The sequence below is a fragment of the Xiphophorus maculatus genome, chromosome 23, assembly GCF_002775205.1.
Source record: "Xiphophorus maculatus strain JP 163 A chromosome 23, X_maculatus-5.0-male, whole genome shotgun sequence".
In the NCBI taxonomy this organism is placed as follows: domain Eukaryota; kingdom Metazoa; phylum Chordata; class Actinopteri; order Cyprinodontiformes; family Poeciliidae; genus Xiphophorus; species Xiphophorus maculatus.
This window is the reverse complement of record NC_036465.1, coordinates 20,870,777-20,885,104: the sequence shown is the minus strand read 5'-3', so window position 1 is coordinate 20,885,104 and position 14,328 is coordinate 20,870,777. Positions and strand designations below refer to the sequence as shown.

The 14,328-nt window shown below is 40.5% G+C and overlaps 2 protein-coding genes across 2 annotated transcripts; one reads left to right on the top strand and one right to left on the bottom strand.

The window, feature by feature from the left end:
• The first annotated feature begins 580 nt into the window (after window positions 1-580).
• On the top strand, window positions 581-2,089 carry LOC111606866 (neurogenic differentiation factor 4-like). The gene has a single exon (XM_023328240.1). The coding sequence runs from the start codon at window positions 1,027-1,029 to the stop codon at window positions 1,762-1,764; it is 738 nt and encodes a 245-aa protein (XP_023184008.1). The 5' UTR covers window positions 581-1,026; the 3' UTR covers window positions 1,765-2,089.
• Window positions 2,090-2,222: 133 nt separating this feature from the next.
• Window positions 2,223-14,305, bottom strand: dok3 (docking protein 3). The gene is made up of 5 exons (XM_005795515.3): window positions 14,105-14,305; window positions 7,964-8,254; window positions 7,592-7,682; window positions 5,111-5,298; window positions 2,223-4,019 (listed from the first exon to the last, which is right to left on the bottom strand). Exons 1-5 carry the CDS (start codon window positions 14,159-14,161, stop codon window positions 3,165-3,167), a joined length of 1,482 nt encoding a protein of 493 aa, XP_005795572.1. The 5' UTR covers window positions 14,162-14,305; the 3' UTR covers window positions 2,223-3,164.
• Between the last annotated feature and the right edge of the window lie 23 nt (window positions 14,306-14,328).

The following is a 14,328-nucleotide window of genomic DNA, read 5'->3' as shown; positions in this document are numbered from 1 at the left end:
AGCAGCACTGCTAATGATAAAGTCAAACTTATCAGCAAGTTGAGCTTCTTAAACATCTTTAGCTGTCATCAGGGAAAATATTTTCATGCCATCTTGACAGAATAGATTTCTTGACAGGCTGAACAATGAAACGATATTTACTATTTTACAATACAAGTCAAACTGGAGATATTTGATTTGACTCGCTCTTTCTCTGGTGAATCTTCTGGAGACATTACAATAGAGTTAGAGGCTTTAGATTCTCCCGTTCAATTACTCGTGACCTGAAGTAAGGGCATAAACACTGGAGATATGTTCATATCAGAAATCTCTTGAGACATCAGTGCAAAAATATAAGCAAGATGTAACAATTTGTTATAATGCAACTCTGTTGACAAAGCAGATTTTAAAGTTGGTTAGAGTTTAACATACTTATTTTAGAACCTAATAGCCATTAATCTTGCAAGATTTCTACGCAGGATGTTGATTAAGCTCCATCAAAATAAACTGCTAGACCAAATGTACTGGTTGAATTATAACAGCTTGTTTCATCAGTGTATTTAAATGTAGATCTGGTTTCAGTTCAAGCTCAAAAGTCGCTGTGCATAACGTCGAGACTTGGCACGCACACTTGTAATATGATCTGCATTTATCCATTAAGATTGTGTTTGCAAAGTTTACTGTCATTCCAGTAAGAGAGACGTTACACCCATTTCTTCCTTTATCCAAACTTTCTAGACCTCCAGTGCCATCCACGCTCCTGAATGATTAATACTCCAGCTCCCCTCATGTGTAAGGACAACAACAAGGTCGTGATTGAGTTACAAAGCACAATAGGAGAGAAAAAGTCAAGCTTTGTCTGATTGTTCTTTGACAGGGTCAGAGGCTGCTCTCTCCTGAGACAGCAGGGCTGTCACTGGGCAGGGAGTGACAGCAAGGTGACTGAGGGGAGGCTCTATAAATTGGCGGCGCCGAGCAAACCTCTCCAAACACGCGGAGAATCCCGTGCGCAATTCCACTGCAGTGCATGAGCGCAGGCTGTCACTGATGATGACCGCAAAAGCAGAGCTTCCGGGCTGGCCAGAGTACCCCGAGGACTTCTCCCTGCTACAACAGAAAAATCTGGCCCACCTCAGCTCCAAAACGTGGATTTCCTCAAATTCGGTCCGTGGCTTTTCGCGAAGGGAAGCGCACGACGCCGCAGAGGCTGGGATTTCACTGGAGAAACTCGGGTCAGTGGGTAGACTCCACGAGTGCGCGTCCGCAGAGGCAGGCCACGCGAGGGCATCCGATGGAGACAAGGGGAGCGGCTTGGGGCCTCAGAGACACCGGCGCGTCGCAGCCAACGCCAGGGAGCGCAGGCGGATGCACGGTCTGAACAAAGCCTTTGACGAACTGCGGAGCGTCATTCCATCGCTGGAAAACGAGAAAAAGTTATCCAAGTACGACACCCTACAGATGGCGCAGATTTACATCACTGAGCTGTCTGAGCTGCTGGCCGGCGTGGTTCAGCAGGAGTCCAGAGGCCCTCGCTCGGGGTCAGAGAAGACCTCCAGGAGGAACTTGATTCACTCGATCCGGCCAGACGCGGCTGCGCAGCCAGCCATGCTGCTGACTGGAGAGGAACAGCAACAGCAGCAGAGAGACCAATCCATCAACCACCTGATCATACTCGGACCTTCATCTGTGATAGAGTCCAACACGTCAGAGGCGTCCTCCAGCAGCAGTGATGGCGAATCCTCGAATTTCAGCGACACGGAGGACAGTCAGACTGGGAGACAGTGACAGAGAAGCAGTTTATTTCTAACTTGGTTCCCAGATGTTCACATGGCAGTGAGGCAGAGCTGCTGTTTACTCCATGGCCGTCTCTAATAGATCAGATGTTGCACTGCTGGATTTCAAAAGTGAAGAGAACTCATTCATTTCTCAGAGATCCTGACTTGGTTTCCTCTTGATGAACTAAAAGAGGCCTACATCTGCACTTTAAGGTCCTGAACAATAACTTTATCCAGAGTCAGTGGTTGGATCCTAGCTTTTATTTTGAAATAAAACAAGTATTTTTCTATTTAAGAATAGCTAATCTGTATTGTATGAGGGATGTTTTGTTTTTGCTACAATAAAGATATTATTAATTAATGGGTGTGCATTTTAATTTATTTATGTATCACTTCCAGCGATATGTGCACAATTTAAACCAAAGCACAATTATTAATTATGCAGAAAAATAATTGATTTATAAATATACATTCCATGGCTAATAAGAAGACAATGACCCTTTCTGGTGCACAAGTCATTAGGTTTGAGTAAATACACTACATTGCAATGATATTCATGAATATTATAAGGTTTCACAAATGATACCACATTATGACCACAAACCTAAATCTATTTTTACTGGGCCTTTTTGTCAGACCAACACGAAGAAGAACATGACAGTACAGCAGCAATGATCAATTGTGTTAAATCATTTTTAGCGGTCTGCGACTCTTGTCCTTGGCTGCCACTGTCCTGCAACGTTTGTGCCACTCCATCACACCTCAATCAAATTAGGAGGTAATGACCAAACTTTTCTAAAACTTGCTGACATGCCATTTGATTTGGGTTTGTCGGAGCAGGGTTGCATCTAAAAGTTGCAGGCCGGTGGCACTCGGTGGGCTGGAGTGTAAAGAGAGCTAAACTCAAATCCATGACAAACCTCTATCGTTTTCATTTAGAAAAAATGTAGAAAACCAGGCAACCTTTTCCTTTTGTTTCACAATTTCGAGGTCCTTCGTGTTGGTCATATCCCAATAAATTACACTGAAGTTTCTGGTTTGTAATGTGACAAAATATTAGCGAGCTCAGCACTGTATCAGCTGGAGGTTTTATTTTTAAACAACTGTTTTCTGCTTCGCCTGGTCAACCAAAGTGGCTCTAAAAGGTACAACGCTTCTTCAATGTCCAAGCAGCTGCAAAGAACAAAACTGATTATCACATTTCACATTTTGCTATTGCAAATCCCACTCACCCCCCCAAAAAAGTGGGGGGTCCGCTTTTCCAGATCCATTTTCAAAGCAGAAAAGCATACAAACATCTGCAAGCACCAGAAGCCTAATTATGGTGCGTGACAGTTCATCATGTTTGAAACGGTTTTTCCCAGTCAGTCTGTGAGCTAACAGCCTACTGTAAAACGTGGGGCTTCCTGCTCAATAGGGAAGAGGAGGCTGGAACTTTGCCAGGTCCTTAGAAATGATTTCTGCCAGCCTCTGTTTGAAACTGCCGGGGGGCTCAGATGGGACGGTGGAGCTGATGGCCTCCTCCGGGTCGATCGTGTCGTCCGCTGCCTGTGCGCTGTACCCCGCACATTCGTAGGCATCTGCAGGGGGGAGATTCAGGCTTTGTGGTCGTGCTGAGGCAAAGTGATCTGCATTGGTGAGGGTGAGGGTAGAGGGCTCATTCGGATAATAGAGGTCGGAGGAGGAGTAGCTTTTGGTCTCACTGTACACGCACTGAAATTCACCAATCTCAGTTTTTCTCATCAGTGGAGGCGTGGTCTTCCTCAAGTTGTAATAAATGCTGTCGTTTGTGTCGCTATCCTCATCTACAGCTTCAAGGGAATGACACCGATCATCCTCGCCCTCGATTTCCTCTTCCTCCTGGTTCTCCTCCTCCTCCTCCTCCTCTTTGCTTTCCTCTCCCACCTCCTCTTTGCTGCCGGAGAGATAAGGCTGGATAAGACACAGATGCTTCATACTCTCCTCGGAGGGGAGGAGATTAATCGTAGCGTATTGGCTGGCAGAACTGTCCTCCTTGTCATGACGAACCCGAACAAGACTGTAGATTGGAGGAGCATCATTCTGGCCGACCGTGTTTGGAAGGGCAACGGAGGACGCGTCAAATGATGGCCTTTTCTTGATACCGGAGGGCTGGACATCCTGTTTCTTCTGCAGCGAACACTGCCTCGCTAAAGTCTGGTAGATCTGGGGACCGTCACGGGTCAGGAAGGTGAACACTCCCTCTCCCGAATCACAGCGTCGGCCTGCTTCGATGCAGAAGCCCCCCTGCAATCACAATTAAACCAGCGCACAATTCATATTTAGCATATTTTGACGGATACTGAGCCATGTGAAATTATCCATACATCTTGGAAGCAGTCACGTCGTGTCACGTTACAACCGCAATCGTTACTGTTTGGTGTTGGGATTTTATGTGGTCGACACAAAGCAGCTAATAACTACAAAGTGTAATATAACATTTTTAAATTTAAAAAAATCTAAAAAAGTGTGACCTGCATTTGTAAACAGCCCCATTTACTCTGATTGCATTTCCCCCCTCCCCAGTTTTCTAATTCCAATTTCCCTTAGGGGTGAATAAATTATTCTTGAATTTTGAATTGAATTGGTCAGCATAAAATACAACGAAAACAAAAAAGTAAAAATAAAATAAAACAGAGTCCAGCTGTGTTTCAGTTTAATTCAAGCTCTTCTGTAAAGACATCAGTGGTTTGCAAGACAACATTAGTGAACCACAAATACAACCAGTATAGAAGATTTATTGTTTGCCTCAAACCTTTTAACAAGTTCTTGTCTTAGAAGACTATACTGGTGCGATAAAAAGGCCCAGTCAAAGTCTAGACCAACAGACTTGAACAGTGACGTTCAAAGATGTTCTCCATCTAAATTATACGCGCTTGAGTTATTCTTGTGCAAAGCTAGCAGAAACATACCCCAAAAGATTTGCAGGTATAATTGCGATTAAACAGTATTGATTGAGAGAAAGGGGAGTATGCAAATGTGTTTCATCCAACCTTTATTTAACTAGGTAAGCTACTAATAAGGCGTTCTTATTTACAATAATGACCTGACAAGGCTGCTATTGACCTGAAGTGCATGCTACACTTTCAGATTATTATTTTAAATTAAAACCATGTCATATGCTGTACTTGGTGTTGCTCCATCACACAAAATCACAGTAAGATATATTGATGTGCCACATCAAAAAAAAAGTGCATGAATAATTTTGTAGGACATTGTATGTTCACAAAAACTTCACTGAGCATACAACTCATATAAATGAGTCGTTGTGCGATAATCTTTGACAAAATGTCTCTTTAGGCATTTAGATGAATTAATGAGGTTCACTACAACTTTACCTCCACTTGTCCAAACTTGCGCAGGAGTCTGTACGGCCAGCTGTAGATGACTCCACCTGTGTTGACGTCGAGGAGCTCCAAGGCCTCACTGTCTGTGAACACCACATACTCCCCGGCCAGTTTGCACCTCTTAGCCGCATCCGTGCCCAGAACCTTCACTTTGTACTGGTCAGGAGGAAGTGTCGGCTCTACACATCAGAAAACAAACCCAGCAGGGGGATGTTCACACGTCAGGACCGAGCAAATCCAAAAAAAAAACTTTTCTATAGCAGCTCTTGAGAAGCGGAGTGTCATTAAAGGAAACAAGCGCTCACCACATTTTCAGACAGTCTGATTCGAAATTACTTGCACTGTGCTAATCTCTCCATGCGTTCGAGCTACCCGGGTGTCTTGGGAATGTAATCCGCTCGGAAATGAAAGGAAATGCATTTTTATAAGCCGGAACTTGCTGATGCCAAAGCATTCGAGCTTTAACGCCTGAACAAATGAGCACACTTAGCTGCTTCTGACAAATAACACGAGTTTCAGCAGATGCTTACAATTTATTGTGTTGCGACATACCGTCTGGTCGTTTTACATTTATTTAGTAAGTGATAACGAATTTGACACTAACCATCAAGGTATTTATACTACATTACAGTGACGACATGGTAAGAGCTAGACTTTATGGTGTTTGTAAAAAAAAAATACCTGTTTATCTAAGCAAGAGTTCAATCTTTCAAAAGAGAGATTACTGAAAAGGTTCTAATGTTAAACGAAAATAATCTGGTTTATGATTTTGATGATGATATTACTTTAGTGTGAACAGTTTGTGGAGCAGACTAAAGATAAAGGGGAAGGTGTTTGACATTTGTAGCCGTGTTTACGATGAGAGGTGTTGCACTTCTTGTTGCTCAGTTCAACTTCTTGGGATGTTTTTAGCATATATGCAAATTGGGAGGGAAACCACCATCTTCTTTCGTTATTTCCTTTCTAGAAGAAAACACATTCTCTTTAGATTCACATGTACGTTTTCGGACATAACAAGAAATTGTCTGGTTTGAGGTGTGGAAAAAACATTCAGCAGTTTCAAAGGAGTCATAGTTTATGAAACTAAGAGAAAGGTAATGGGGGGGGGGGGAAAGGTCTGCATGAAAAGCTCCACCCCATGATTCAGTATCTTTGGTAACAGTAACTTGAAATAGTTGTTTCCTGTGCAATTTTATCAGTCACTCATGTCACTGGGGATGGATTTCGGCCAACTCTTCTGTACAGCTACTTCAGTTCATTGGGTTTTCAATTAGTTTGAGCCCTTGACTTTAAGTAGGCCACTGCAATGCCTTTATGCTTTTCTTTTGGGCATACTCTGCTGCAGATTTGTTGATGCATTTAGGATTTCTGTCCTGTTACATAATAGCATTTGAAACAAGCCTTAGTGTTCAGACAGAAAGGGTTTAATTTCACTCTTGTAAGCTTTGGGTTACAAAATGCTTGTGGTCATTTTGGCGACTCTGACCAAGATGACCCCACACGCCCTCTTCATCACTGGTTAGTATGAGCTGTTTGTGCTGATATTGTGATTGGTTACTGGTTGAATATAGTGTAGTGTAGGGTATTGTGGCCAAACATCACAAAAAGTTCTCATCCGATCAAAAGATATTGTTCGATCAGATGCAGTTTTTTAAGTCATGCTTCCTCCTGGAAGAAAAAAAAACTTTCAAAGAAGTCAGTTTTTTCTAATTCTTATTGTCATGACCTTTAACAATTAACATGCAAGATAAGGTCATCAGAGTCACAGGTGTTGTTGTTGTTTTTTTTTTGTTTGTTTTTAGTCTTTTCTCTGAGCATTCTCTGGCAACAATCTTGAATATAATAGTCTTTCTCTTCAAAAATGACCTAATAACCATGTTTACATCAATTCTCTCTCTAATGTCATCGCTGGTGTCTGCTTGGCATCGTGCTAACACACTGGCAGCAGCTCCCGCTTTCACACAAGTGGCCACATTTGCTGATGAGCAAGTTCAGAAGCAGTATGGCTGTGGTGAGTTTTTTGAACAGAGTTTTTTTGTATTTTGGCTCTGTTTTTCTTCACTGTGCAAAAGCATTGTGGAAACAATTTTCTATTTTATTCATTTGTGGGCAGCACTGAATCATTTTAGAACCTGGCAACGTTTAAGTTTTTGTTATTTTGTGATGATTCATATGGTCTTCGGTCCAAAAATACGTTTTTTTTATGTTATTATGAATGTACACTAAGAAATTAAGAGCGGAAATTTCGTACCCGAAAGTATTTCAAATAAAAGGCAAGATGGTACTTTAGACTTTCTTGTTTATCCTGAGTAAAAATGAATTACTCCTTGCTGTACCTTTTTATTTTCTGAATAAAGCACATCTTACAGCTTTTCAGCAGTAGTTTCTCATAGCAATACATCTTCAATTAGCAGAAACAGTGTAGTGTTGCGCTCATCCTACTGGATGAATGCTACAAATGATGGGAATTACCACTTTTCCAAGACGAGTAAAGGTCATTATCCGCCATGGTAAGGCCATTCCCTTCCTCAAAATCCCCTTCCTCTGAGTCTCCAGGATCCCTCTGCAAACACGATGGCACAATAAACATTACACAGAGTAAACGCCTCCCTCTTATCGCTGCTTTTTATGACTTCAGAGTGGTAAGATGCAAGCAAGAACATGGCTTGTGCAAGCACAAGAATTGGAGAAGTGGCAGAAGTTCCAGATAATGTTTCAACTTCCCCATGTTCTTATCATGTCTGGCTGTGGGGAAGGTTTCTGAGCATTTTTCCCAAATTAAAGCACTGATATGAAGTGAAAGTCTGGCAGCTGCAGGGGTCGTAACGAGGGGAAGTGTGATACCTGGAAGGCAAGACAGCAGAGGGCGCTGATCCAGTCCTGGCTCTCCATGGAGGCGAAGGTGTAGGTGTGGTGTGTGGTGTTCAGGTAGAAGGCCGTGCAGCGAGCCGGGCACGACTCCTTGGCAGCAGGGGTGACACTCAGACAGTCGCTAAAGCGCACAACCTTTCTCTCTTGTGTTTTCTGTCGACTGGCCTTTAGCTGCTCGCTGTCGGATATAGAGCGGAACTCCAGCCGACCCACACCCATGGAGCTGGGTTTGAAAAGCACCATCCAGATTTTCCGCCATGTTCTCTGACAAGAAAAGAAAGGAGACGTTTTTTTATCGGAGACAGATTTTGAAAGTGAAATCGGCCTCCAGCATCTCCACTGAAAAAATGGTAAATGGTCTATACTTGTGGAGTGCTTTATCAAGTCCAGAGGACACCATGGCGCTTCACACTAAATTCATTCATTCATTCATTCATTCACACACTGCATCATCTTCTAGCTGCATAAATGGAGGCACACCACAAGGGGCGCCAGAAGGTAAAATAAAGATTGAGCTGTCATTTAAACTCTAAATATTACTTCTTTGCTTGTCTAGTCTAAATTACTTACTTACCTACCAATAAAACAATCAATGGCTCTGAGAAGGCCATGCCACCCTGTTAAAATTTCTGATTTTTAAACTTCAAATACTGAGACCATTAACGTGAGGTACATCATGGAATATTTCAGCGTTCCACATCTGAACTTTTTTTGCTCATTCTTCTGAAAACGTTTCCCAAATCTCTCAGATTGTGTGGACATCTCTTGTCCACAGTGATCAAGTCATGTCATGTATTTGCTCCTGGATTTAGTTCTGTTCTCTGGGGCGCCATTCTAAAACTTGTATCCTTTTTTATTTTATTTTTTTTGCTGAAAACATCTATTGTTGCTGATTTAAATGTTTGCCTGGACTCGCAGTCATGCAACAAATGAAGCCTCTCTTCACTTTCAGATTTCCATGAGATACCTGAAAGTTCAGGGTCTAAACTAGCTAGTAATTAAAACTTATGAATTCACCCAGGTTCAATCAGAAGAGAGGGAGCCCCAGATCATGACCCTGCCATCACCATTTTTCACATGTGTGAACTCAGGAAAAGTCAAAGCTGAAATAAATCAAAAATTGCTTCAGCAAAGTATGTGCTTAAGAATGTGTGCACACTTCTAAAAGATTTGACTGTCGTATTACAATATTACTGACAAGTTTATTTATTTCAGTAACTCCATACATTACGGAGATTAATTGCGCACATTGATGATTTTGAGGATTTTCCACTAACAAATGAAAACACGACATTAATGATTAGAATTTCAGACCAACATTAAAAATACTTTCAATTCAGAAATGTGGACTTATTAAAGGCTATGCTTAATGCCTTATTTTAAAGTTATTTTTCAAATAATCTGACAAACAGTCTCATCAGAATCAATATTCTAATTTATTTAGTATGATCGCAACGTCACATCAAACGTGAAAAATTTTAAAATTCTTTCTGAAGTCTGGAAAACAGGATTTCAGCAGGGCTGTGTAGACTTTTATTGTATCAGTATCTGTTTAAAACTGCGTGTGCATCCCCATCCAGCATGATGCTGTGGGAATACGTTGGGGAAGTCGGTCAGCGTTAACAGAAAGATGGATGAAATTATAAAAACTAAAAAAGGAATAAGATGAGCATTTTCCAAACCTTTCCATAATTGTTGTTTAAGACTGAGCTCAATCCCAGAGTGTCTGATTGGATGTGTGTGAGGTGACAGAAGGTGTGTTTGCACTGTTCTTACAGGAAGCGTGATTAATAGGTAAACCTCCTGTTCTTGTTCTAACACAGCTTGATCATCCTCGTCGTATCCACAGAGCTGAAGTGGAAAATAAAGTCAAAAGTCTACAGGTGACGTATTGTTCCCGTTACTCAGCAGCGAAGACCAGAAGAGAGAGTCTCACTTCTCTTTTCGCCACCCATCATCAACATCAACTTACACCTCTGGTCTAGAACCTGAAACCGATTCCAGGAACCAAATTCAAACATCTGTAGCCTTTCTTTGTATTATAGTTTGTTCCGCCTTACATTTCCTGAACAAGTCTTATTTGGGATTCTGTGTTGTAAAACACGGTTCTTCTCACGGTTGAGTCTGTCGGATGAAGTTATACCAAATTTCTGACGTTGTCGTGAGGACTCACACTGCAGAAAGCATAGGTGACCCTAATAGTAGGGGTCAAGAAAAGAAGGTGTGAAAGTTTATCTAAAAGCATCAGTTTTTAAAAGGCAGAACTTTATTTACTCACTGCAACTTCTGGAAACCCAAATTTAAACCTTGCAAAACAATACCAGAAAAACTTCCTCTCTGCTAATAATCTCTGATTAATCTATCAGACCACTTTAACAAGCTTTTAGTTGTTTTTGGCGCCATAACCAGGTTAGATTTAATTAATAGTGACAGTCCTTTACTTTTCAGACCTTAAGGTTTTTGCAAAGCAATTAACATTTTTGCTTACTCCCAAAGAAACAGCAAGTTCCATGTTTTTAAAGCAAAACACTGATCTGACAAACCCCACATTTGAATTGTAGTAAGACAAACATACACTGCTTGTCTTCTAAGTTATCTGTTCAGTTATCCTGAATCTATATTCGTCTTTTTCTTTTCTTTTAAATCAACCAAAAGTAAGTTCAGTCAGTCAGGTCTTTAAAAGAACTCAGTATCACAACTTTTAACAGAAGTAAATTAAACTCTGACATAAAATAAACAAGTTGGCCAACCAGAAGCATTGATCCGATTTAGATTTAAGTTTAAGTGCAGAACCGAGAAGGGAATGATTTGCAAAGAGCTGGGATGCAAAGAACGTGTAAATGACTGGGTCAACTTCTCTGCAGGCTTCGGATGCTGCTGTGGGCCCTTCCCCTTTCAAGTCACTCTGATCACTTTGGGGGGGAAACATGGCAATGACAAGGTAGAATTGGGAGAGTTCCTCTTGCATGTGTATCTTTGAATTTCCAAGAACCATCGAAACAGCCCCAACGTTTAACAAATGCTGCACAACGCAGTCAGAGGAGATGTTCTTCACTCTGATATGGTTAAAAAATGTAATGTTTGATGTTTGAACAGGCATAGACAATGGATGGCTGGAACATTAGTGTTTTCTTCATTTGGTTCCATCTGGTTAGGGTAAAAAAAAAACCCCAAAAACCTCTCTATATATATATATATATATAATTCTTACATCTTTTATAGTGTGAGAGGTTCTCACACAATGCACCAAGTTCTAAATCTTTTTTTCCACTGGTTTACCAGGGCACTGCACTGTGAAAACCACAAACACAGTGTAGCTCCAAACAACACTTGCCACAAATATTGTTCTCAGAGCCATCAAGTGTGACAATAATGCACTATTCGTGGTAATTTGATGCAATAAAATGTTTTTTTATTTATTTATTAAAAAGTAACAATTTAATCTACCAAATGCATGACAAATGCAAGAAAAAAGTTGGAGCATTAGCTGCAACAAAAGCCGATCTCTGCTCCAGCTTTTTGCAGATCCATATTTGCTAGTTTACAATAATATAACTGTTTCCCTGTTAAAAGGTTCATTGCTTTACTGATTAAAAGAAAATGCTTTTTAGAGAAACTTGTAAATCCAGGGAGATTTTTTTTAAAGTTACTTAATTTATTTCTGTGAATTGCTTTAAGTATTATTTTCATTCTTACTTTTCAGTTACTTTATATTTCAAGATACTGTAATTATTATTATTTCACACCTGTGACTTGGTTTTCTGTGCAAGTATTTTAAATTTTTGTCTGAAAAATAAAAGCTCCTGACAAGTTTGAGTTCACCACACCTTTAAAAATCTAAAGATCGTATGAAATAAACATTTTAAGGCTCCATAAAATATTTTACGTGATGTTTTGGAGCAAAAATCCCATAACATTTCAAAAGGATTTCAAAACTTCACTGTTTAAGCTTCAGATATAGACTTTGTGCATAAAAATGTCCTTTAAAGTAAAACTTGCTTGTATGAATTATTGAAGAATGCATTACTGTTGTAAAGAAAGTCTTTGCCTCACGTGTTTCTTTTGTACTGGCATTTTTGGATTTTGTTTCATTCTTCCTTTAGGCAAGTATGTCCCAATCATGAAACTAATTATAATTTCAGACAAAAATGACCTTGGTAGAAAACAAACAAAATTTTCAAATGATGATTTATTTATTAAATAGAATTTTTAAAAAAACAGCCAACTTGACTGAGAATAATTTCTTTTTCTTATACGCTGCATTAGTTTTTACAACAGATGTAACAGGAAACATATCTTCCTTTTACCTTTACCTTTTCTCCTCATCAGTCCACAGAAAATTTCCCTCCAGAGTATTGAGGATCATTGAGATTTTTCGGACAGATGTCAGATTTTCCTTTAAGCTCTTTTTGGCCAGCAGTGGTTTTCTATTTGGAAACCTCCCAGAGATACAATTTCTCCCACTCTCCGTTTTATTACCGAGTTATGAGCATTGACGCTAACTGAGGCATGTGATGCCCGCAGTGCTTTAGATGACGTTTGGGTACTTTTGTGACCTCCAGGATGAGTTGTTGATGTGATCTTGAAGTAACTGCACCTGTTAAATTGTGAATTTACCATGATTTATTTTGGAATGTTGGTTTTAATTTCAGTAGCAACAGAGGCTTGATTCCCGGCAGAGTCATAGAATCAAGAAGTGGCTTAAAAAGCACCTCTCTAACACCATGATGTAAGGTGAAAGACCTCTACAAGCAACACCTCATGCACCTCATGGTAGAAAGAAATTCAGAAACAGATAAGAAAGTTATTGTTATAGATCAGTTTGGAAAGGGTTTCAAGCTCATGTCCTTCAAAGGCTTCAGAAGTCCAGCAATGAAGAGAAACATCCACAAATCGAAAAAAAGAAGAAGAAAAAAACACTAAACACTGCTGAACCTCCCCAGGAGTGGCCAAAAAAATATCTCAAGACCACATCGACAACTTATCCATGAGGTCACAACAGCAACCAAAATAACATTGAAGGGTGTGCCGTGGTGGTGTAGTGGTTAGCGCGACCCGTATTTGGAGGCCTCGAGTCCTCGAAGCGGCCGTCGCGGGTTCGACTCCCAGACCCGACGACATTTGCAGCATGTCTTCCCCCCCTCTCCTTCCCCGTTTCCTGTCAGCCCACTGTCATATAAGGGACACTAGAGCCCACAAAAAGACCCCCTGGAGGGGTAAAAATAATAAATCAAAATAACATTGAAAGCATCGCAGTTCTCACTTTCCTCAGTTACGGCCAGCGTTCAAGATTCACTAACACTAATGAGAGGCTCTGCAAAAAAGGTGCGAGAGTTCCAAGGAGAAAACCACCGCTGGCCAAACCGAGAATAAAGACACGTCACATTCGCCAAAAAGCAGAAACAGAACAAATTTGTAAGAGGGAGGGGGAACTGTTTTTTTTCTTGGCACTGCAGACATGTAAATAAATACACAATCCTTTGTGTGGGTGTTGAATTCATAATTTACTGAACTTGGCGTACTATTTTCATGTGGCTGCTGCAGTTATTTTAAAATTCCATTTTGCATGTCTATTTATTGCGATGGAGTAAGCTGAAGTGGAACTTACAAAGCTGATTTCTGCTTCTGTAGAAATATCAAGTATTATTTTATCGGTCACTTAACCTCTAGATTCTCCTAGGAAAAAAAATCATACAGGTAAAATGAAATTCAACATGAGTTTTCACATCAGACAATTATTACTGCAGAAGAGTGACAGAAAATTCTGCTGCCTTGCACCAGTGACATGTAGTAAATCAAATGTAATCTAGTTTGTAAAGCTTTGCAATATTTGGAGTAGAAGTACATCTATATTTGAGAGGATTAATAACCTGATAGCACCATTGACATCTACAGTACTTTTTAAATAATCTTAAAAAGTAGAACGCTGTGCCGTACAAGGTACTGCAACAAATGCCAATACTGTGAAAGCGTTCCTATGCAGCAGCACTATGTACGTTTAAACTTTTCCTACCTTTTATAAGAACTGGACACTCAACTGACACATTTTAGCTGAGCAGTAAAAAGCAGGCAGCGTATTTCTCATTCTTTATCGTGACAAAAGATTCAACTTACTTTTCCAAACTTGGCCCCTTGAAGGTGCAGCATCCCCTCTTTGAAAATGACCTCCATGCTCGTACGCTTTGGGTGAAAACTGTTCACACGTTAACAGCAGTTGTTGCGATGTGGCAAAAAATGTGACAAGTGATGAGGTTAAATTTAGGCCTCCTCTACCACAAGTCTGACTTTTTCCTTGACGTCATGAACTGCTGTCATACTGCCGTCGACCTGTGTCCCTG

Excerpts from the sequence above, each read along its gene's own strand:
- LOC111606866 (XM_023328240.1), top strand. The coding sequence starts at position 1,027 with ATGATGACCGCAAAAGCAGAGCTTCCGGGCTGGCCAGAGTACCCCGAG.
- dok3 (XM_005795515.3), bottom strand. The coding sequence starts at position 14,161 with ATGGAGGTCATTTTCAAAGAGGGGATGCTGCACCTTCAAGGGGCCAAG. Across the intron at positions 7,683-7,963 it reads TCTGCTGTCTTGCCTTCCAG|AGGGATCCTGGAGACTCAGA; the intron begins GTATCACACTTC and ends TCGTGTTTGCAG. Across the intron at positions 5,299-7,591 it reads TTACTCGTCTTGGAAAAGTG|AGCCGACACTTCCTCCTGAC; the intron begins GTAATTCCCATC and ends TCTGATGTGTAG.